The sequence below is a fragment of the Halichoerus grypus genome, chromosome 5, assembly GCF_964656455.1.
Source record: "Halichoerus grypus chromosome 5, mHalGry1.hap1.1, whole genome shotgun sequence".
In the NCBI taxonomy this organism is placed as follows: domain Eukaryota; kingdom Metazoa; phylum Chordata; class Mammalia; order Carnivora; family Phocidae; genus Halichoerus; species Halichoerus grypus.
In genome coordinates this window covers 150,457,348-150,476,446 of record NC_135716.1, presented here as the reverse complement: position 1 = coordinate 150,476,446, position 19,099 = coordinate 150,457,348, and the positions used below count along the sequence as shown (strand labels likewise).

At 54.6% G+C, this 19,099-nt stretch overlaps 1 protein-coding gene across 3 annotated transcripts in view; it reads right to left on the bottom strand.

The window, feature by feature from the left end:
- The window catches only part of TRABD2B (TraB domain containing 2B), a 208,893-nt gene extending 190,195 nt beyond the window's left edge, over nucleotides 1–18,698 (bottom strand). The window contains exons 1-2 of one of the 3 annotated variants that reach the window (XM_078073182.1): nucleotides 17,722–18,698; nucleotides 14,858–15,418 (exon numbers count right to left, since the gene is read on the bottom strand). In XM_078073182.1, coding sequence (XP_077929308.1) covers nucleotides 14,858–15,418; nucleotides 17,722–17,823 — 663 coding nt within the window. In that variant the 5' untranslated portion in view covers nucleotides 17,824–18,698. The remainder of the gene's footprint in view (nucleotides 1–14,857; nucleotides 15,419–17,721) is intronic. The other 2 variants (XM_078073181.1, XM_078073183.1) reach the window with 2 other exon arrangements.
- Nucleotides 18,699–19,099: the final 401 nt, after the last annotated feature.

The window sequence follows — 19,099 nt, the reverse complement described above, 5'->3', positions numbered from 1 at the left end:
CGGGGGCCGTCAGAGCTGACGGCACCTCACACGGCAGGCCTCCGACACCCCCGCTCTTCCCCAGTGCCCACACATGGTTTGAATTTATTGGTTTTAGCAGCTTTCATTTACATCGTGTGAGGATCACGGAATGACCGGCAAACAGAAGCTCCGTTCTGTGCCCTGGAAAAAAACACGGAAGTGTGAGGAAGGGGTGGGGGGCTGGGAAGATCGCTCGGACCCCAGGAGAAGCGGCTCCCACCCCCGGGGTGGCCCAGTGGAAGCCCCGAGGGCCCCCCGTGGGCTTGAGGGATCAGCGGGAAACCACGGTGCCACCAGAGATGGCCGGAACACGAGGGCGAGAAGGCGTTCAGGAGCCACGGCCACTCGGAGCCATAAGGCCTGGGAGCCACGGTGGGAAATGCAGGCCACTGCCTAGATGTTTAACCTCCTGGAACCAAACATCTGGAAATCTGGGAACAATGTGGGGTGCGGTTAGGGACTTTCTGTTTTCCACCCGGATCCTCAGGCGATGATGTGTAGATAGAGCTGGGAATTTTACAGCTCCACACAGCATCCCTACGTGCCTACCTGCAGCCCAGCCCTCCGCAAACCCGGATTCATTAGAGGAGGCTCCTGCCCTCAAAGAACTTCCGTCTATATAAACACATAAAAGACAATAAAATAAAAAATGCCCTTTCCCAGTGAGGTCAGAGCCAGTTTAGAAACTGGCTTTGCAGCAGCAGGGGTGCGGTTTATGGTCTACCAAGCACGCTCACACCCGCTAAGGGCTGTCTGTGAGGGGAGGGAGCTGCCTGGGTCACGCTGCTGGACTCCTAACCCAGTGCTCTCACTATTTAAGAACCATTTATAGACCACAGATCCCTCTGACCCCCACTTCTGCTTGGGGAGCTTTCAGGAACCACCTGCCTCGCACCACCCCCACTTTCAACAGGTGGAATCCCTCAAGTCAGCCATCAAAAGGGTCACATGAAACATGGGGCCCTGTTGTCTTACAGTGACCACTTTAGAAATGGGGGTCAGGGACTCAGACTCCCCCACAAAAGACCCTGTGATATATAACTACAGCTGGTCTCATTCAGCTGCCAGATACTTTTAGGATCTAGTTCTGAGAGAAAACACCAAGCGCCTTCCAGTTCCAGAAGCTGAGAGTCTTCCTCCGGCCCAGCAGTGAGAACATCCTGGATCTGAGGAAAGAGAAGACCCTCCTGCAGCCGCTCCTTCCTCAAGCCAAGGGGCTTGAGAATTTCCAGGCAGGCCTGGGTGAGATGCTCCAGTCTGATGAATGAATGAATTGCAAAGTATGGGAGTGGGGGACAGTGACCCCCTCAACACACCCTGGACCAAGCCCAAACTTCTTAACTGGTTGGTGAAGCCTCCACAATGTGGCCCGTGAGCCTCGCTGGCCAATTCCCTAGTCTCCCATGCCCCTGCAAACATTCTCCACATGTCAGTTGGGATCAATATCACCAGCAGCGCCCGCCCCATGTATGCTGTTTGTCCTGAACCCGGGAATACCATCTGTCCTTCAATACTGAGCTCAGGTGGCATTATACTAAAGCCAAGCCAGGTACTGATTAGGAGGGGGTCATCTACCATCTACAAATAGAACATCTTCACCAGCAAAGACAGTTCCTGGACAGCAAGGATGCAGTGCCCTGCACCTTAGTAGCATCTGTGGGGCTTCCAGAACACCTGAGCCCTGGCAAAGGCCCAGCCACCATGGGGGTGGAGGCTCAGGGTCAGTGCTCAACAACAACACACAGGTAGGAGCTGATATTCTGTCCAGCTCCTGTGGCACATTGAATGGGGACTCCACGGGGCCGGGGGCTGGCCGTGGCCCTCTGTCCCATTTCCTGCTCCCGCACCCACACTGGAGAGCTGTGCAGGCCAGCATCCCCCACACTGGTGATGTTACAAACGCAGACCTTCCACTTCTGTTGGGCCCGCAGCCTGCCCTGCCATCCCCTCACCGGCCAAGGCCAGCTTCTGCCCTTGGTTCTCAGCAGAGCCTCACTCCTCCCCCAGGTCCTGGCCAAAGGACCTGCTCCCCCTCTTCTCAGAGCTGCAGCCTTCCTCAGGAGGGAACCTCAGAAGTCTCAACTCCCTGCCCCTCCCAACCTTTTATACCCGTGGTCTGGAAGAGGCACAGCCCCCACCCCCACTCTCAGACTCCAGTTCCTTTTCAGCAGATGCAGAGAAGTTAAAAGTACAGGCTCTGCTGCCAGACTTCTGGTTTAAATTCTAGATCCTCCGTCCATTGGCTGTGTCACCTCGGGTAAATGAATTAAGCCATCTGTGTCTCAGTCTTCTCCCCTGCAAAATGGGGCTGAGAAACAGCAGCTGCCTGGGAGACGGTTGTGAGGATGAGATGGGGCAGTGCAGGTGAAGGAAGGCGTCAGGCCCATCCCTGGCACCTCTCTCCTGTCTGTCTCCTCAACCGCGACTTCCCCTCCAGCTCCAGAGTCATCACTGAACCCCAGAGCCTCGACCTGAGCCTGACACAGCGTCGCTCCCAGGAGTGCTTGTCCAACAAACAAAGGAAGGCATGGTGAATGGACGAACAGTTTCATAATAACTAAACCTACTGGCTACGCATTGACAGGGTACAGGTATCCCTTGCTACTTGAAAATTCACTTTACGCCACTTCTCTTTTATGGGAGACCTACCTTAGTACCTGTTTCTAACAGAAAGAAATCTGAAGAGGATTTCTTTATGAAAAGGGACGGGAAGTGAAAATAGCATGCTGTATTTGTTTTGCAGCAAGCGAGCCATCAGAGGAGGGCAGTGAGCACTCAGAGCAGCCAGTGGAGGGGCCCCAGCCCGCTCCTTCCCTGGAACCACACTCACATCTTGGCGCCAAGCCACCACAGCTTCGGACCGTGCCTGTGAGCATCTGTGCTTGATCTCGGGTGATTCTGTGCACCCACTAGCAAGATGTGTCCTAAGGTATCAGAAAAGCTTGAGAGCTTGTTTTCTGGGTCTGGGAGTGCTCACAAGTTTGTCCATATAAATTAACAATGATTGCTTCTTTGCTTTACATGATAGGAACTCTCCACTGCTGGATCGCAGGAGAAACCTGTATTCTCTCTGGGACAAAGAGAAGAGGAAAAACACCTGCACACCAAGTACTACTGAGAGCACAGAGCACTTGGGGGCTAATAAAGTCCTTCCCAGATTTTATCGCTTGATTCTCCCCACAACTCGGAGTTGCTGCTATTAACATTCAACTGATCTTTGCAGCGGAGGGAAAGGACCCTTAGATAGGGGTTCTTCCCAGGTCATGATCAAACCCGTGATGGAGCTGGGCCCAGAGCCTGGGTCTCCAGCCTCCATTTTTCAATCCCTCCTTTTGATGTGTCCTCACTCCAGGGAGCAGTGGGAGATCACAGGGAAGCCAAACCAGAAAGGATACAGTCAGACATTAAACACCACAGATGGTCAGCAAAAAATGATCACACTCTGGGTGGTCGGGCCACACGGTTCCAATCAGGTCAGCCAAGCACACCCATCCCTGCTCTGGATAACGCTCAGTGGCTCAGGGCGTGAGAGCCTAAGGGATCAAGGCCCATCTTCCCTGTGGGCTGGGTTTCACCTCAAGACAGTGTGAACACGAGCCAATCACAATAATTAAAAGGACCACGACTTCAACCAGCACAGTTAACATTCAACACCTCATACTGCGTGCCAGGCGCTCAGCGAGGTGGTTTATAGGCATTACCTCATTTACTCTTCACAACACACCAGGGGGGATATACTACGTGAACCCCGTTTTTTCAGATGTGAAAACATACCCCAGCCGTCCAGCCGAAGTGGTGGGGTGGGAATTCCAACTCCAGTCCAGTCTCTCTCTTAATGTACCAGAAGATCTAAGTACAAATCCTGGCTCCACCATTTTGCACAAAGTACTTAGCCTCAATTTCCTCAAAATGGTGAAAATAATACCTGCCTTTCAGGACTGTTTTAGGAATTTACTGTGATACACCGGAGGCCCAGCACATAACAGGCACTAAATAACAATGGCTCTCTTGGGAGTTGGATAGGAAAAGGAAGAATCAAGTTAACAGAGGGAGGGGTAGAAACACTTTTCTCTGCATGCCCTCTGCATGTTCCCACCTGGCACTCCCCCGCATGGCTTTTTGCCACCCCCACCTCCAGGCCCCGATCCTCTTCAACCTGCAAGATCTCCACCAAGAATCCTGCATTTGTTTCTCACCACCCTCCCGGCAAAACTACACTGATGGGAGCAGAATAATATAAAACCACCTGCAAGACTACCGGCAGGCCTAGGCATGGGGGTTATGCCGTGCTGGGTCAACCAAACATCCCAGTCAAGGTCAAGCACAATGACCAAGTATTATTACCACTGAGGTCCGGCAGTGTCTCAGTTTACCGTTCCCATGACCAAGCCACAGCTCCACAAGACGCATGGCAGCCCCACTAGCGGGTCTGGTGCTCGAAAATGTCTCATAATCCAATGGATGCTTCCAGCCACCCAGCTGGAGACGCAGGGGGAGGGGAGCACTGGGAGTTCGAAAACGGAAGGAGAGGCAGGAAACTGAAGCAGGCCCCTCGTAGGTGTCCTCGTGGGGGCGGGGAGGAAAAGCGGCAATGCGGGTCAAAGACTGGAAACTGCAAAGCGGGATGCAAGTGACTGGAATTACCTCTGCCAATTACGCTTTTGTCTCCTCTCAAACTCAAGGCTGAGCAGTTCAAGAAATGGAAACCCTGTGAACCAAGGCTAAAGGCTGAGCCAGAGAGATTTCCAAAAGGCTTTCTCCCGTCCGCATCTTCCTTTTCAAAAAGGGCTTTAAAATGGGACCGAGACTTGAATGACGAATGGCTTAGAAGGCGCATTAAGTCCCCAGGAGATGATACTGGCCAGGAAACTTTAAATAACCTTAATAGGGAGGAAGCAGGTAAGTCCTTTAAACAGAAGAAGCAGAAGGAAAAAAGGCCTCGCCTTTTATCTTTGCCCTGCGGCTTCCCCGGCAGGGCTGGCCCCTGGTGGGCGCGGCTCGCCCCGAGGTGCGGCTGGTGCCACCTGGTGCGGTGGCCGGGCAGGCCGAGGGGCGCGCGGGGTGGCGCCGGACCCACCCGCCGCGGCCCTGCCCGCTCACCACACTTTTGAGTGAGCCGGTCCCGAGAGCTGGCCGCACGGCCCGGGCAAAGCGGACCCAGGTCCCGGACCGCTTGGCTCCATCCTGCGCTCGGCCCCCAGGGGCGGCGGGCTGTGGTCGCGGAGGGCAGGCCCCCCGCAGGCGGTTTCATTCGGCCTCTTCTGGCCGCAGCCCACGCAGAAGGGCCAAGCTGCACTGCAGCGGGTCCCAGATGCATCGCCAGCCCGGGCCTCTGGTGTAGGCACCGCCAGTCTCCCGGGCCTAGCACCCCGCAGCCCTGGCCTGCTAACTTTTTTTATTCCTTAAGATCTCGACTTCACCTAGGCTTCCTCCGGGAAGCCTTCCCAGATCTTCCCAGGACTGAGAAGTGTGCGCCTTCTGTGCTCCCCCAACACCTCCTCCCCACTCGGAAAGGAAGCAGCCCTGGGAAAAAGCATCATCGTTCTTGCTCACATTTCGATCTCCAGCACTTATCCCAACATCTGGCACAAAGTGGGAGCTGCAAAGCATTTCTCAGGCTAATTTAGAACTCCCATAGTAAGTACGAGCTAGGGTTTCCCGAGTGCGGGTTCTGTGTCCGGCGCTGTAGTACAGTGCTTTACACCAGTCAAGAAATCCTCCCAGCGGCTGGCTGAAGTTGACCGAGGAGAAGACTGAGGCACAAGAAAGGTCATGTAACTAGTCCAAGGTTACTGATACTCCCAAGAAGTGCAGTGATCCTGGACACTGAAGGAGCCCTGGGCTGTCCCGAGCCAATGCCTGGAGGCTTTGCAGTGATGGGGCTTCCTGAGCCGAGTCTGTGCCACTGCTCTGTAAATAAAGACTAAGTCTTATTTCTTTTTTTTTAATGTTTTTTAAATTTATTTATTTATTCATGAGAGTCAGACAGAGAGAGAGGCAGAGGCAGAGGGAGAAGCAGGCTCCCTGCCTAGCAGGGAGCCCGATGAGGGACTCGATCCCAGGACCCTGGGATCATGATCTGAGCCGAAGGCAGACGCTTAACCATCTGAGCCGCCCAGGCGCCCCGACTAAGTCTTATTTCTAAAGGCAGAATCAGACCAGGATGTTCCTCTGAATGAGGGAGGCAGGGAGGAATTTTTATACAAAAGACTTAAGAGCAAATGAGAAGTAAATTTTAACACTTCCCCCTGCTCTTCCTGACCCGATGGGAAGAAAAGAGTGAACCCCAAGAATAAAAGGTGACAAACAAGGTGTCAGCACTCAGGGCAGGGGCGTATTTGCTCATCTGCAGGCTGGCAGGTTCCCCCACCTTGCTGAGTCAGGGAAGGGACAGACTCCAGCAGTAGGTGCCACTGCACACGCTGCACCTGTCCTGTGGTCCCAGGCTGTCACCCAGAGATGGCGCAGGGCTCTTTTCAAGGGTACTCAGGCATTCAGGGGGGCTCCGGGTGCAACTCACCCACTGATATAGACCAAATGTGTCTCCCTCACCCCAATTCATATGTTGAAGCCCTAACCGCCACAGTGATGGTATTTGGAGATGGAGATTTTCTGAGATAATTCGGTTTGGAAGAGGTCGTGAAGGTGGGGTCCTCGTGACGGGCTTAGTGCCTTTATAAGAAGAGACATCAGAATGCTAGCTCTTTCCCACTTTGAACTCATCTCTCTCTCTCCCTCTCTCTTGCTCTCTCCAACTCTCCCACCCCCTTCTCAGACTTCCAGCCTCCAGAACTGTTGGAAAGTAAATTTCTGTTGTTTGAGCCGCTCAGTCTATGGGATTTTGTTATTCCGGCAGTCAGCTGACTAAGACACCCATCGATCCTTTTAAGATGCGATGCTATTTTGCAATATATACAAATGTTGAATCAGTACGTTGTATACCAGAATGTTATGTTAATTATACCTCAATTAAAAAAATATATAAATAAATAAATGAAAAAGACCCACAATGCTAAAAGCCAATTACATCATTGCACCTAAACACAAACTGCTGAGTTGGGATCAGGTGGCATCTGCCCATAGGTTATCTGATGACCATGGATAAAAGTCTGGCTATAAAGGAGCATTGGAAGAGTCCAGGCTTTTAAAGTGACTGCCCTTAGGAATCCTTACCACTTTAGGAGTCAGAGCTAGCCGAACAATAAAACTGGGAAAGGCTCTCAGGTAGAGGGAAGAGCAGTGCATGGAGGCGTGACCAAGGATTGTGTGTGAGGGAGGGAGAGAGCAAGAACTAGAAGAGGTCAGCAGCATCACGGGGCCCCCAAACCAAAGTAGCCAGGAAGGGACAAAATTAAACATTTTAAAATGAAAATAAAGGGTGGTGAGCCTGGAGAGGCTCAAGTGCGCTCTGGGCAGTAAAGAGGAGGGAAAAAGAGGCCTTTGTTTGCAAGTAACAGTTGAGGAAGAGAAAACAAAGTGTTCCAGGATGGAGAGAGAGAAATCCAGTAGGGTCCACGGATGTCACAAAGTCCTGACCAAATGGGCCAGCACCAGGACTGAACTCGTCTGCTGTCTCAGGTAGCAAGTCTGAGGGCTTTCTGTGAATACAGAGGCCAAGAGGCAGCCCCTTCTTAGCATCCAGAGCTGCCAACACCCTAACCACAGAATACACCACAAAGCCCCAACTTTAAAACTGGAGCACATTCTGTCTAATTTTGTAATCAATTGTGAGCATAGCCGGCGCTAGGTTTTGAATCGGGGTCTATTAGGAAAGAAAAAACTGTCTCGGTAATATTTATAATATAAGGTAAAATATGTAAGTGTTGAGAGAATATCATAAAATGTCATAAAAAAAAATTCCACAGAGGGAAAGAACATACGTGGCTGGTCATCAGGGAAAGCTTTGGACTGAGTCTTCCCAAGCAGATTATTTTAGGAGCATTCTGGGAAGACTTCCTGGAGGAGGCTCAGCTTTGACCGGAGTCTTGGAAATCTCATAGGATTCAGAATTAGAAGAGAAAGGGAGGAAATTCCTGGAGAGGGAGGGGGCTCAGCAAAGCAACAGCATTTGCAAGCTTGGGGCAACAGTTTGGTGTTCCAGGGGATATACTGCACAGATTTAAAAGCCTGTGATCTTGGAGGATCTGCTCGGCGAGACGGCTTGGCAGCCGCTGAGCAGAACTGAAGGCTGGGCCACCAGCTGCCTGCGGATTAAGTAGGCGGACAGAGAGCCAGTGATGGGGGATAAAAGGGAGTGAAGTGGATACTACTTAGAAGCAAACTCGAGGGGGGAAGAACGTCGGCAGCCCACCTGGGAAGCCATGCTGTCCTCGCATTCTTCAGCTTCCTCCCTTGGAAAGCTGCATTACCAGGCGACCTCTTCCTGGCTTTGAGATGTCCAAAAGGGAACTATTAACAAAGGCACACTCCCATTTTTATCTCCATCACAGAGTGCTTCCCTGCTCAGGCTTTCTCTCTGTGGCCTGGGATCCGGCTGGCAGGTTGTGGGAAGGAGACCAGTGTGTTTGCTGATGGGGCTTCTTGGAATTCTTGGGGACTGGTCCCTTCCAGCACTAAGATTTTAGAAGTCTGTGTCTATGAGCTGAAAATTCTTCAAAGCTCAGAGGGTAGGATTTCATGATATGAAGATTCTTCGAGTCAAAAAATGCCTCTGAGCCTAATGTTCTAAGATTTCACCATTCTTAGATTCCTTGAGCCGCCGGATCCTGGCATATGACTCAGAGAGTGTGTGCAAGTGTGGAAGACTTCACGCTGGGAGCTTCTGATTCTGAGACTAGAGTATTTCATGACATCTGGGTCACCTCTGGCTTTCTGGCCTCACTCTCCTTTGATGGTGGTACCTAAGCCATCCTGTGTGTCTGCTCCTGAGTTTGTTTTCCTCCTGCCATATGTTGGGAAAATATATTCCATGTTCAAGTGTGAGTTACCCAGGTCAGAGAGAGTGGACCGAGCCTGCCGAGCCAGCAGGGGCTCTTTGTAAATAGCTCTCTGTGCACACAAAGAATCTGGGACTACGCATGCCTAGGGGTCAATGCTAGGGGGTCCCCAGAGGGACTTCCCTACCATGCGACAGACATTGGCTGAACAGCTCCCAACCACAGGGCTCCAGTGGGAGACACAGCGGCTGGGGTGGGCTGCAGAAGCACAGGGTGGAGGCAAGCCCGGAGGGACCTTGTCTCTCAGTCTAGGATCTGGAGTCACACGGTGCAGACTAGGCCAGCTTGTTCTGATCCAACATTGACTGAGGGGCTTGCACTCCCTGGGGCACTTCTGGGGAGAAGAGGGCTCAGTATGGCCTGGGAGCCTTGCGGAGGTGTCTGTTCCCTTCACTGCAGGGAGGCCCTGAGTAGGGACCAGCGCTGCAGGTTCGAGGGACCAGAGTTGGTGCTGCTGTGGCTGCCATGGGGACTCGGGGAGGGTGGGAGGACTTGAGAACGGCCATTCCTAGAGGATGGGAAATGAGAGACAGGTTCTGAAAGATGGGCACATTCAACAGGAAGGGAAAGGAAGAACAGAGTCTCCATTCGAGGTGTGGAGAACCAGGACACGGGAGAGACTAACGCACAGGTGCTCCATGCCTCAGTTGCTACGGCTGTAAAATGGGACTAATAATCCCCACTCTCCCCGGCTAGGCAGCGAACTCTCTGCAGCTAAACACTAGGCCATTCCCAGGTCTGCCCTCAGCATTGCACTGACCCGGCACAGGAAGGCGCTCTGGCTGAGTGAGTGAGGAAGCGAGTGAGGGAGAGGAGCCCCAGTGAAGGGGAGGCTCCGAGGCTGGGCAGGTGTCCAGGGGCTGCGCCACGGCAGGCTGGGCTCTCTGCTCCGCAGACTGGCAGCGGGAGGCAGCAGGATCACCCACTGGAACCAAAAGGCTTCCAGATAATTAGGTATCAGCAGTGGCCTGCCGAAGATTAGACTGTCAGAGCCGCCCAGGCTCAAAACCTCGGGGTCGCCCCAGGCCTTCAAGATAAGGGGGCCAGAGATGAGCAGCAGAGGAGTCAGAACTGGGCCAACCCTGGAAATTATCCAGCCAACAGTTGAGGGACAGAGGAAGCTACCAAGGCCCAGAAAGGGAAAGGACTAGCCCAAGGTCACAGGCAAGGTAGGAATGAGGTCAGGGCTAGAGCCTGCTTTGTATGTGACCTACCCACTTGATGATTTCAACATTTTGTGTCCCTGTAGGAATGCACGGACCTATTCAAGTTCAAGGAGGAGGTTCTTCACTGGGGCTTATATGGTGTCCATTCATTCATTTCATAGTGTAGGATGGCAGAAGGGAAGCAGGGTTGGTCATATCATGGTTTCTGACCATTCATTCATTCATTCATTCATTCCCCAAATATTTGTTGAGCACCTAATAATATGTGCTGGCCCCAGGATATAAATACAGGCACTCTGACTATAGGGAAACTCTTCTTTATTCAACTGTGCTCGCTTAGCCAGTGTTAGGGGCACATCTTCACAATGGTCCCTTGGAAAGCTAGGGATTCCTTCCAAGGAAGCAACTCATGCCCAGAATGTCTTTGGGAACTCCTATTTTAGAATCACCTTCAGATGCAATTTATAAGCCAAAGGGAAAAATCAATTTTGGCACTTTTCAATGATCTCTATCATATTTTATTTCATTTTTTGGCAAAAAAATGATGATCTCCCCCAACTCCAACACACACACACACACACACACACACACACACAGGTCACCAGATAATGCCATTTGACTACTAAAAACAAAAATGAACTCATCTTTCAGATGCCTGAAAAGCTTGGGCTCTAGCATCAGACACACCTGAGCTGGAATCCTGAGCCCACCGGCCTGGCTGTGTAAGCACAGCCCCCATTTATCGTCTGTAAAAGAGACATGATGATATGACTTATCACATCTCTGTGAGGATTAGAGGATGTACTTACGGGGTTTAATGCAGTGCCCTGGGTGGAGACAGAGCCCAATCAATGATGGTTTTGTGGTTTCTAACTTCCTAGTGAGGGGGCTGAAGAATTTTACAAACATTTTGGAAGCCCTTGGCCGCCGTGCCCGAGTGCTCAGGCTTTATACACATTGGGTGGGTAACGTGGGCGTGTCTGTTACAACACGGCAAAGTACAGAATGGCAGGGTCCTTGCTGTATCATGCCTGGAGAAGTACGGGGTTTGGAAGCATTCTCTTCCAGTGCGTCCACTGTTCCGGGTGGGGACGACTGAGGCCCCCTAGAGGGAGAAGGACATCTCCTGATCAGCCCCGCTAGTTAGTGGCAGCCGGTGCCAGTCTCAGGAGGCAGCCGACAGAGCCGATTGAAATCTGCAGGTCCCAAGACTGTCACAAGATCTGGACTCAAGGCTCAGGCATCCCCAGGTCCCTGAGGGCAGGGGCCGCCACCACCCCACTCCAGCATTGCTCTGTTCTACAAAGGATGGACAGTGGATATGGCTGATGGAGAAGGTGCCAACAGGACAGAGATGAGGCTTCCTGGGTGGCCTTCCTCTTCTGTCCTGGAGCCCCGCCCAAACTGTCTTCCAAGCACAGGGCCTACATCGAGGTAGTCATTTTACATGCTCTATCACCTCCCACAAGCAGTGTCTTCTCATAGCCTCACAAAACCTGCTCGATTGTGAAAGGCTGGTCACCACTGCCCCATTTTACAGATGGCAACATGAAGTTCTACATGAGTCATTGGCTTGAGAGCCAGAGCAGGGACTGAAACCTAGAAGCAAGTCTGCTATCTCTCAGCCACTATGTGAGCTAACACATCAGGGCCTTCACCATCTTCACTCCAGCCCCACAGCCAAACAAAATACTTTCTCTGTAAGTAGAAATGCTCCAAGAAGTAAAATGTTAAGCGCTTGAGCCCTAAAGGGGAGAAAGAAACAGCAGAAAGGACTGAAGGAAGAATCACAGAAGAACATGAAATACGTGGTAGGCATGGGGCGGCAGGAAGCAGGAAGGCTTCATTTAGGGCCAGGTAGACTGGTCTCTGTTCCATTAGCCACGTGACCTTGGGCAAATCATCCAGCCTTTCTGAGTGCTCACCTGAGAGAGCATCTAACAAAATGGAAAAGCATGCCTCCTTCGTGCAGGATGCCTGGCAGGTGGAATTGATTATAACTGTCCCATGGAATGTCAGGACTGGAAGGGGCTTGAATAATGACCTAATCCTGGCATCTCATCTCACAGACAGGAAAAACCAGGCCGAGAGAAGGGAACTGACTTGCCCAAGGTCACACTGCAAACCCATGTTGATGTTGGGTCCAGCACTCTCAGTTTATACTGAAATCAGAGACCAGAAACTTTTTCAGTGGTTCCTCCCACCCATGGAATCCTAAAATGTACACTTTCTTTCTCCACTTAGCAAGGAAAAATGTGGTATTTCTGCCCAGAAGAAAATATAAAAATTTGAGAAATACCAAAATTCAAACTAAAACCCCAGCTTTTAACAAAAAGGTTCTCTCTTTTAAGGTTTCTTTTTCCCGCCTTCCTCTCTCATTGTTTGCCCGCACCAAATATTTTGCAATAACAGTAATGCTGAGAGGAAAGAAAAAATAAAAATCTGATGCACTTAACAGATATTTCGGTACAATAATGCATCACAGATGTTCATATCAAACTGTGCACGCGCGCATACAATTTTACGGAGAAGGCTGCTCATTTCTGACTTTGGGGTTGAGGACCCTAAACACCCCCATCTGCCCGAGCTCTGGAATCCCTTCCTTCCCAGTTAGCCCACAGCTGCCCACAGGGATGGAGGAGAGATTTCAGCACCTCGCCCCAAAATGATAACAGGACAAATTGGCAGGGTCGGACGCTCTGGCAGGTGGTGAAGGGTGTGCAGATTAGGGAACCAAGAGGAGTCCTGTTTTCTTTTGTTCCGGCCTTGCTTCCTGCAGCCCTCTTGAGGAGCTAGACCCGAGAACAATTTTAAGAGCGGGCCCAGGCTGGTGATGGGGTGGGCCCATTTTTGAAACCAGAGATTTGAGTCTGTTTGATCTTCAAACATGGGCTTTGGAGACTGTCAGCGGGCTCCTTGCTGGCCGATAAATGGCTCTCAGGAACTTTTCCTAAAACATAACTTCACACACTTTCCAGCAAATGTTTTCAACCTACCAAAGCCGTCATTTGGTTGAACAGCAGTGTTTCCTTCCAGACACCGAAGAAAGATAGTTTTGTTGTTTTAAGAGAGACAGATTAAAGCCAGGGGCTCTTTGACCAGAGGGTTTCTGTGCTCCCTCCAGCTCTCCTCGGATTCCTCTGTGGTTGGTACAAAGAGGGTGCAGACAGTGATGTCGGATGCCCCACCTCCCCGGCCTAAAAAAGATATCGAGGCCAGACGTGAGGTCTCTGAACAGAGAGGCCTCCCACAAACCTGCCTCCAAAATGAGATGGGCGGTGAGCACTGGGGAGCCCGACACAGATAATATCAGCTCCTGAGGCTGGCAAGGGAAAAGTCACTTCAGAGGGAGAAAGCCGGTATGTTCAGAGGATTCAGCGCCCGGGCCAGAGAATGCACAGGATTTTCCCCCGTGGAGAAGGAGTCAGGCAGAGTCAGAACCCTGCGGGGCGTGACTAACTGCCCCAATATTCCTGCCACCGGGGTCCTCTGGGTAAGGACTCCACAATTATGGGAGAGCCAGCAGGAGAACCGACAAACCCGCCTTTCATTTGGCCGGCAAATCAATCTGGCTTCTTACCTCCCCGGGGACGATATTGCATTTCCCCTGGAAAAACAAAGGCCAGAAGATCTCCAAAGGGGGATCGGTTTCTGCCGCTGTTTCCCTGGGGAAGAGTCTGCAACATCCTGGGAGCGGCAAGCAGGTCTGGTCCCAGTGGTAGAGCTTCTAGCCTGGCCAACTTATGAGGCTGTCTCCCGAACGAAGAAGCACGTCTCGGGGGCTGCACCTCACCCAGGGCATCAGCCCAAGCCGTTTTGGTGCCTCCTCGCAGGAGCCACCAGCCCTGCCGTGGAGCCCCCATCTCCAGATTGACAGCCTGTTCTCAAGGCACAGATGTGAACTCATTGTTCCCAGGGTCTCAGAGTTGAGTTTGGGGCCAGTGAGTTGCAAGTGACCTCTGCCCATGGAGATGGGGCTTTTAATGACATTTTGCTGGATCAGGCCTCACGTAGCCAGAGACTTTAAACCTCCGAAGCCCTTCCCTGCTCCCTGCCCCCTCTCTTGAGGTCCAGAAATCAGAACTGTCAACCTTTAAGTGAACACATTGCTCTGAAATTATTAACCCCAAAACTATCCTTGTTGACTTTCTCCAGGCCTAGGGAGGCAGTCCGAGGGTCGCCTAGAGCCATGCAAGGCTGGGGCAATTCAGCAGTGCTTAGCCTTCAACATCCAGCCAGAGCCACATCGACACCAGGTCCACGGCACCTCCCCTGCCCCCAAAGCCGCAGGAACCACGACTCCCTCTATGCATCCTCTGTACATACACGCTGCTGCCCAGCTGGGCCCACATAGCAGCCTCGGGACAGCCTCCGGCTCGGGGAAGCTGGACACAAACTTGCAACTCACTCTTTTTGTTTTCCTCACTCTGATGCTCCCAGGAAAATTCTTTCCGCTCAGGCAAGCACAGCAAGTGGGGCATGCCTATCCCCAACAGGTAGCACCACTGAGCTAGAAGCAAACACCCCAACTCTCACCCCGAATTCTAGCACATGCCAGTTTGCCCCCGAACCCACCACTAACACAGCCAGAGAGCCGCCTCCCAGGCCGAAAGAGCCTCTCCCGTTGGAAGACGGCCAGGGCGCTGGCTACAGAAGGAGGAAGGCAATCGGAAAGGAGGACAAAGGGGCTGCCTGGTTCAGCCAAGCGCCTACCTGGGAGAAGTTGAGCCCATTAAGCGGGTGGCACTGCTCCTCCACCCGCTCCACGGCCCCGGTGCTCTTCTTCATCTTCTCGGCCTGCTGGGCCAGGTAGAGATCCAGCACAGGCACGCCTCGGGAGCGCACGTCCGTCTCCGTGAGCGAGTTCACCATGAGCATCACCCACACGGGCCTCTTGCGCTCCCAGTTGCCCGCGATGGCGTTGAACAGGTAGTCGGCATAGAGCCCCTTGCCCCGCTGCGCGGGCGTCATCCACGAGGGCATCATCAGCTTCACGTAGTCCAGGTGGCGCTTCAGGCGCCAGTAGAGGTCCTGCGGCAGCACGTCCTGCAGGTTCTCACCGTGCGGGAGAAGCTGGCAGCTGGCCAGCGCCGAGACGGTGTAGGGGTCTGTCAGGTCCAGCTCGAAGTAGACGCGGGCGCTGGCCTGGAAGGCTGCCTTGGAGTTGTCCGGGATGAAGTCCCACACGCGGGTGTACGGCACGTGGATGGTGCCAAACAGGTAGGCCGGGGGCTCGCGCCGAATCGTCCACAGGAAGGAGTTCAACTCCGTCTGCTGCAGGTGGAGAGAAGGCCGGCAGTGAGGCTGAAGGCAGCAGGGGAGACGGGGGGCAACCCGGGAAGAGGCGGGTGGGGCTGGGAGTGGGAGGCAGAGGCCTACGTGGGGTTGGGGCAAGAGCGAGGACTTGGGAAGCTGAAGGACCCGCATTCAAATCCTGCCTTTGCCCTGTCGTAGCTGGATGATCTTTTTTTTTTTTTTTTAAAGATTTTATTTATTTGACAGAGAGAGACACAGCGAGAGAGGGAACACAAGCAGGGAGAGTGGGAGAGGGAGAAGCAGGCTTCCCACTGAGCAGGGAGCCCGATGCGGGGCTCGATCCCAGGACCCTGGGATCATGACCTGAGCTGAAGGCAGACGCTTAACCGACTGAGCCACCCAGGCGCCCCGTAGCTGGATGATCTTAAGCACACTGTTCTGCTGCCCACAGACTCAGTTTCCCCATCTGTGAAATGGGGGTGAGAGCAGCCACGTCAGGGGAGGATGAAAAGACACAGTATATGTAAGGAAGCCCTAAGAGCAGTGCCAGGCACAGAGGCAGTAGGCAATGAAGGACGCTCTCGTTAGAATTAGCTTGCCCTGCGAGTGCCAGGGACGGACTCCACAGCACCTGAGAATATTCAAGCTCGGCCAAGCCAAACCTTCACCGGTGGTGTTTTGTGCGGATGGTGGGGGAGAGGGAGGAGCAAGAGTCCTGCTCTGGCAAGAAGGGAGGAAGTCATATAACTTTTAAATCCAGCCATTAGAAGATACATGCCAAGGGCACTTTGAAAGCAGAACACCTATTAAAAATAGCACACCTATTTAAACAGCTACTTCCCATTCACCGGGGTGGACACGGTGCTCTTGTTGGAGGGCAGGTCTGGGGGGCCGGCTACTAGCTCTGCCACAGATGAAAAAGGGCTTGAAAAGCTGCAGGTTAAATACGGCCTCAGGGCCCTGGTTCGGGAGAGGAAGATTCCCCGGAATTAGTCCCAAGAAAGGTACATACTCTGGGGCTTCAGGCTCCTCCCTTAAAACGCTGTACCTGGCCTCTAATCCCACCTCTGTCGTCTTCTATGACCGAAGCTCTGAGGAGGAGCGTTTGTAGGGGGGAGGAAGGGCATGGACACAGGGGTCCTTTCTCCAGGTCTAGCATAGGACCAGGGCTTAAGGGGCATGAGAAAGAGACTATCATTTCTCTCAGGCAAAGTCTTTTTCCAACCAGAGAAGCCCCTGGACGGGCCACTGACCACTTGCAAGCTCGAGGTCAACTCAAAATTTTTCCGCCTGGTTCCAGCACAAATGAAAAGTGTGTGATGGGGTGGGTGGGGGAACAGTACCTTATTTTACTAACAACCAAAAATCGTGAATGCCGGCATATTGGAGCTCGACTCACTCTGAGCTCCCAGCTGGCCACCGACCTCCCCGCTCCCGCAGAAATCAGGACGCTGGAGGTGCACCTTGCCCAAGGTCAACTAACTCCCTGCTAAGCCGGCAGTGAGTGAGGACCCTACAAAACCTTTTCCTGTTCCCTGGCCTCCAAATAAGTGTTATTTTCAATGCATTCATTTACACTTTGAGGGAGGGAGACTGAGAGAAATCAAGGGATTCTTCGTGGAGAAGGAAAATTAAGAGAACCAGTAATTATTCAACCCCCAAGGAGATATTAGGCCAGCATGCCCTGGCACTTCCTTTTCCTCTCCTCTGGAATCTTCCCCCTTTTTGTGAAATGGGGGCAGTCGGGAGATTGGGTGCTGGGGACTGGGCTGGAGAGGGAGAGAGAGGAGGGAACCAGCACCAGGGAGAAAGTTTGCCTTAGGTTAGAGTGGGAGGACAGGGGAGAGGGAAGCCTGCGAGGGGGACAGAGTGGGAATGGGAGAGAGGGAAGGTCTGATGGAAGTGAGAACAGAGAAGGGCAAGGAATGGTAGAAACAGAGTCAGAAGTGGGCAGAGAGCAAGCAGAAGGGTAGAGACAAGGACAAAGTAAGAAAGAAGCGAGTCAAAGGGGCACAGGGAGGAAACGTCCAAGCAGGACCAGGACCGAAAGGCGAGGAGAGCCCGAGAGCGTCAGCGTGTGGAGAAGGAGCTGGAGAGGGAGCGCCCCATCTCGGCTCTCCGCACGGAGCTGGAGCCGGGCGGGAGGCAGGAGCCGGGGAAGGGCGCCCGAGGCAGCAGCGCCCGGCGAGCGGAGATGGAGCGGGTGGGCTGAGGTGGGTGCGGAAGGCAGGGACCCCCCCGCCCCACCACCAGCAGCCCTCGTCCCCGCGGGTTGGAGTGGCTGGGCGGCCGGGAGAGTGGCCGGGCAGGCGCTCGCTCACCGATCCGGGCGGCCGGCACTGTCCTCCGTCCGGGGGCTGCGGGCGGGCGCGGGCGGTGGCGAGGAGGGCGGCGAGCAGCGGCCCCGCCAGGGCGGCGTGCATCCTGCCGGGGCCCGCGGGGCGCGGGGACCCTCCTGGGCGGCGCCCCCTCGGCGGGGCGGGGAGCCCCCAGCTGGGCACGGAGGTTCCTCTGGGGCGCGGGGCTCCAGCGGCGGGATGCTGGGAGCCCTCTGGGGCGGGGCTGGGTGTCCCTGCCGGACCTGGGGGGTCCCTCTGGGGCGGGGCTCCGTCTGCTGGAAGAGGGGGGACCCTCTGGGGCGGGGCCCCTCCCCAGGCGCGCAGCCCCGTTGGCCGAGCCCGGGGTTCTGAGAGCGCGCGGGTCCCGGGGCGCGCCGACGTCCCGGAGCTGCGTCGCGGTCCAGGGGCGCGCGGGGTCCCGGGGCGGTACCGGGCTCCCAGGGCGCGCGGGGTCCCGGGTTACGCGGGGGAGCCGGGCGCGCAAGGGTCCCAGGGGTGCGCGGCGCTCCAGGGGGCGCGCGGTGGGACAAGTGCGGCGGCGGGCGCGGCGGGGCGGGGGTCGGGTCTGGGGCGCCCGGCTGCCCCAGAGCCGGGCTCAGAGGGGCGGCGGGTGGCCGCGCGGCCGCTGCCCGGGCTCCGCCATGCTGCTCCGCGGCCGGGAGGGAGGGAGGGAGGAGGGCGGGAGAGCGGCGCGGAGCCGGGCCGGGCGGGGGGCTGGGGCCGCCGGGGCGGGGGGAGGGGAGGACCCGGCGCGGGGGGCGGGGGGCCGGGGCCGCGCCGGGCCGTAGGGAGTCGGGGCGAGCTCCGCGCCCGGGCGCGGCGAGGCGGGGTCTGATGGGCATGGCAGGCGCTCGCTCGCTCCTCTCTCGCTCCCTCGCTCGCTCCCTCACACACGCGCGGAGGGAGGCGAAGCCCGCAGCAGCCACTTCCCCACTTTCCAAACTTCCCAGCGCAACTTTTTCCTCTCCTCCCCTGCCCGTGCCTCCTCCTCCCCCATCGCTCCCCCTTCCCCTGGCCGGCTCCCCGCCGGCCGTAGCTTCCGGGCGCGGCCACCAGGGGGCGCCCGGGCCGAAGCCCCGCTCGACCAACTTCTGTGGGCTCTATCGTGGACACCGCTGGGCGATGAATTCGGGGCCACGGACCAGCATCACCTAAAGCATCTGATGCGCAGGTCCTGGCGGGAGTTAACAGCGAAGGAGGCAGGAGTGGGCAGCCACTCCCAGACTGGCTGGGAAGGCAGCGCTCAACGGAAATCCAGGGAAGCTGGTAATTACAACTTTGTATCACACTGTTCCTGGCTAACACTGGCAAGCGCTTAGTAGGTGCTCTGCAAACTCTAGCTGAATTAAAACAAAACAAA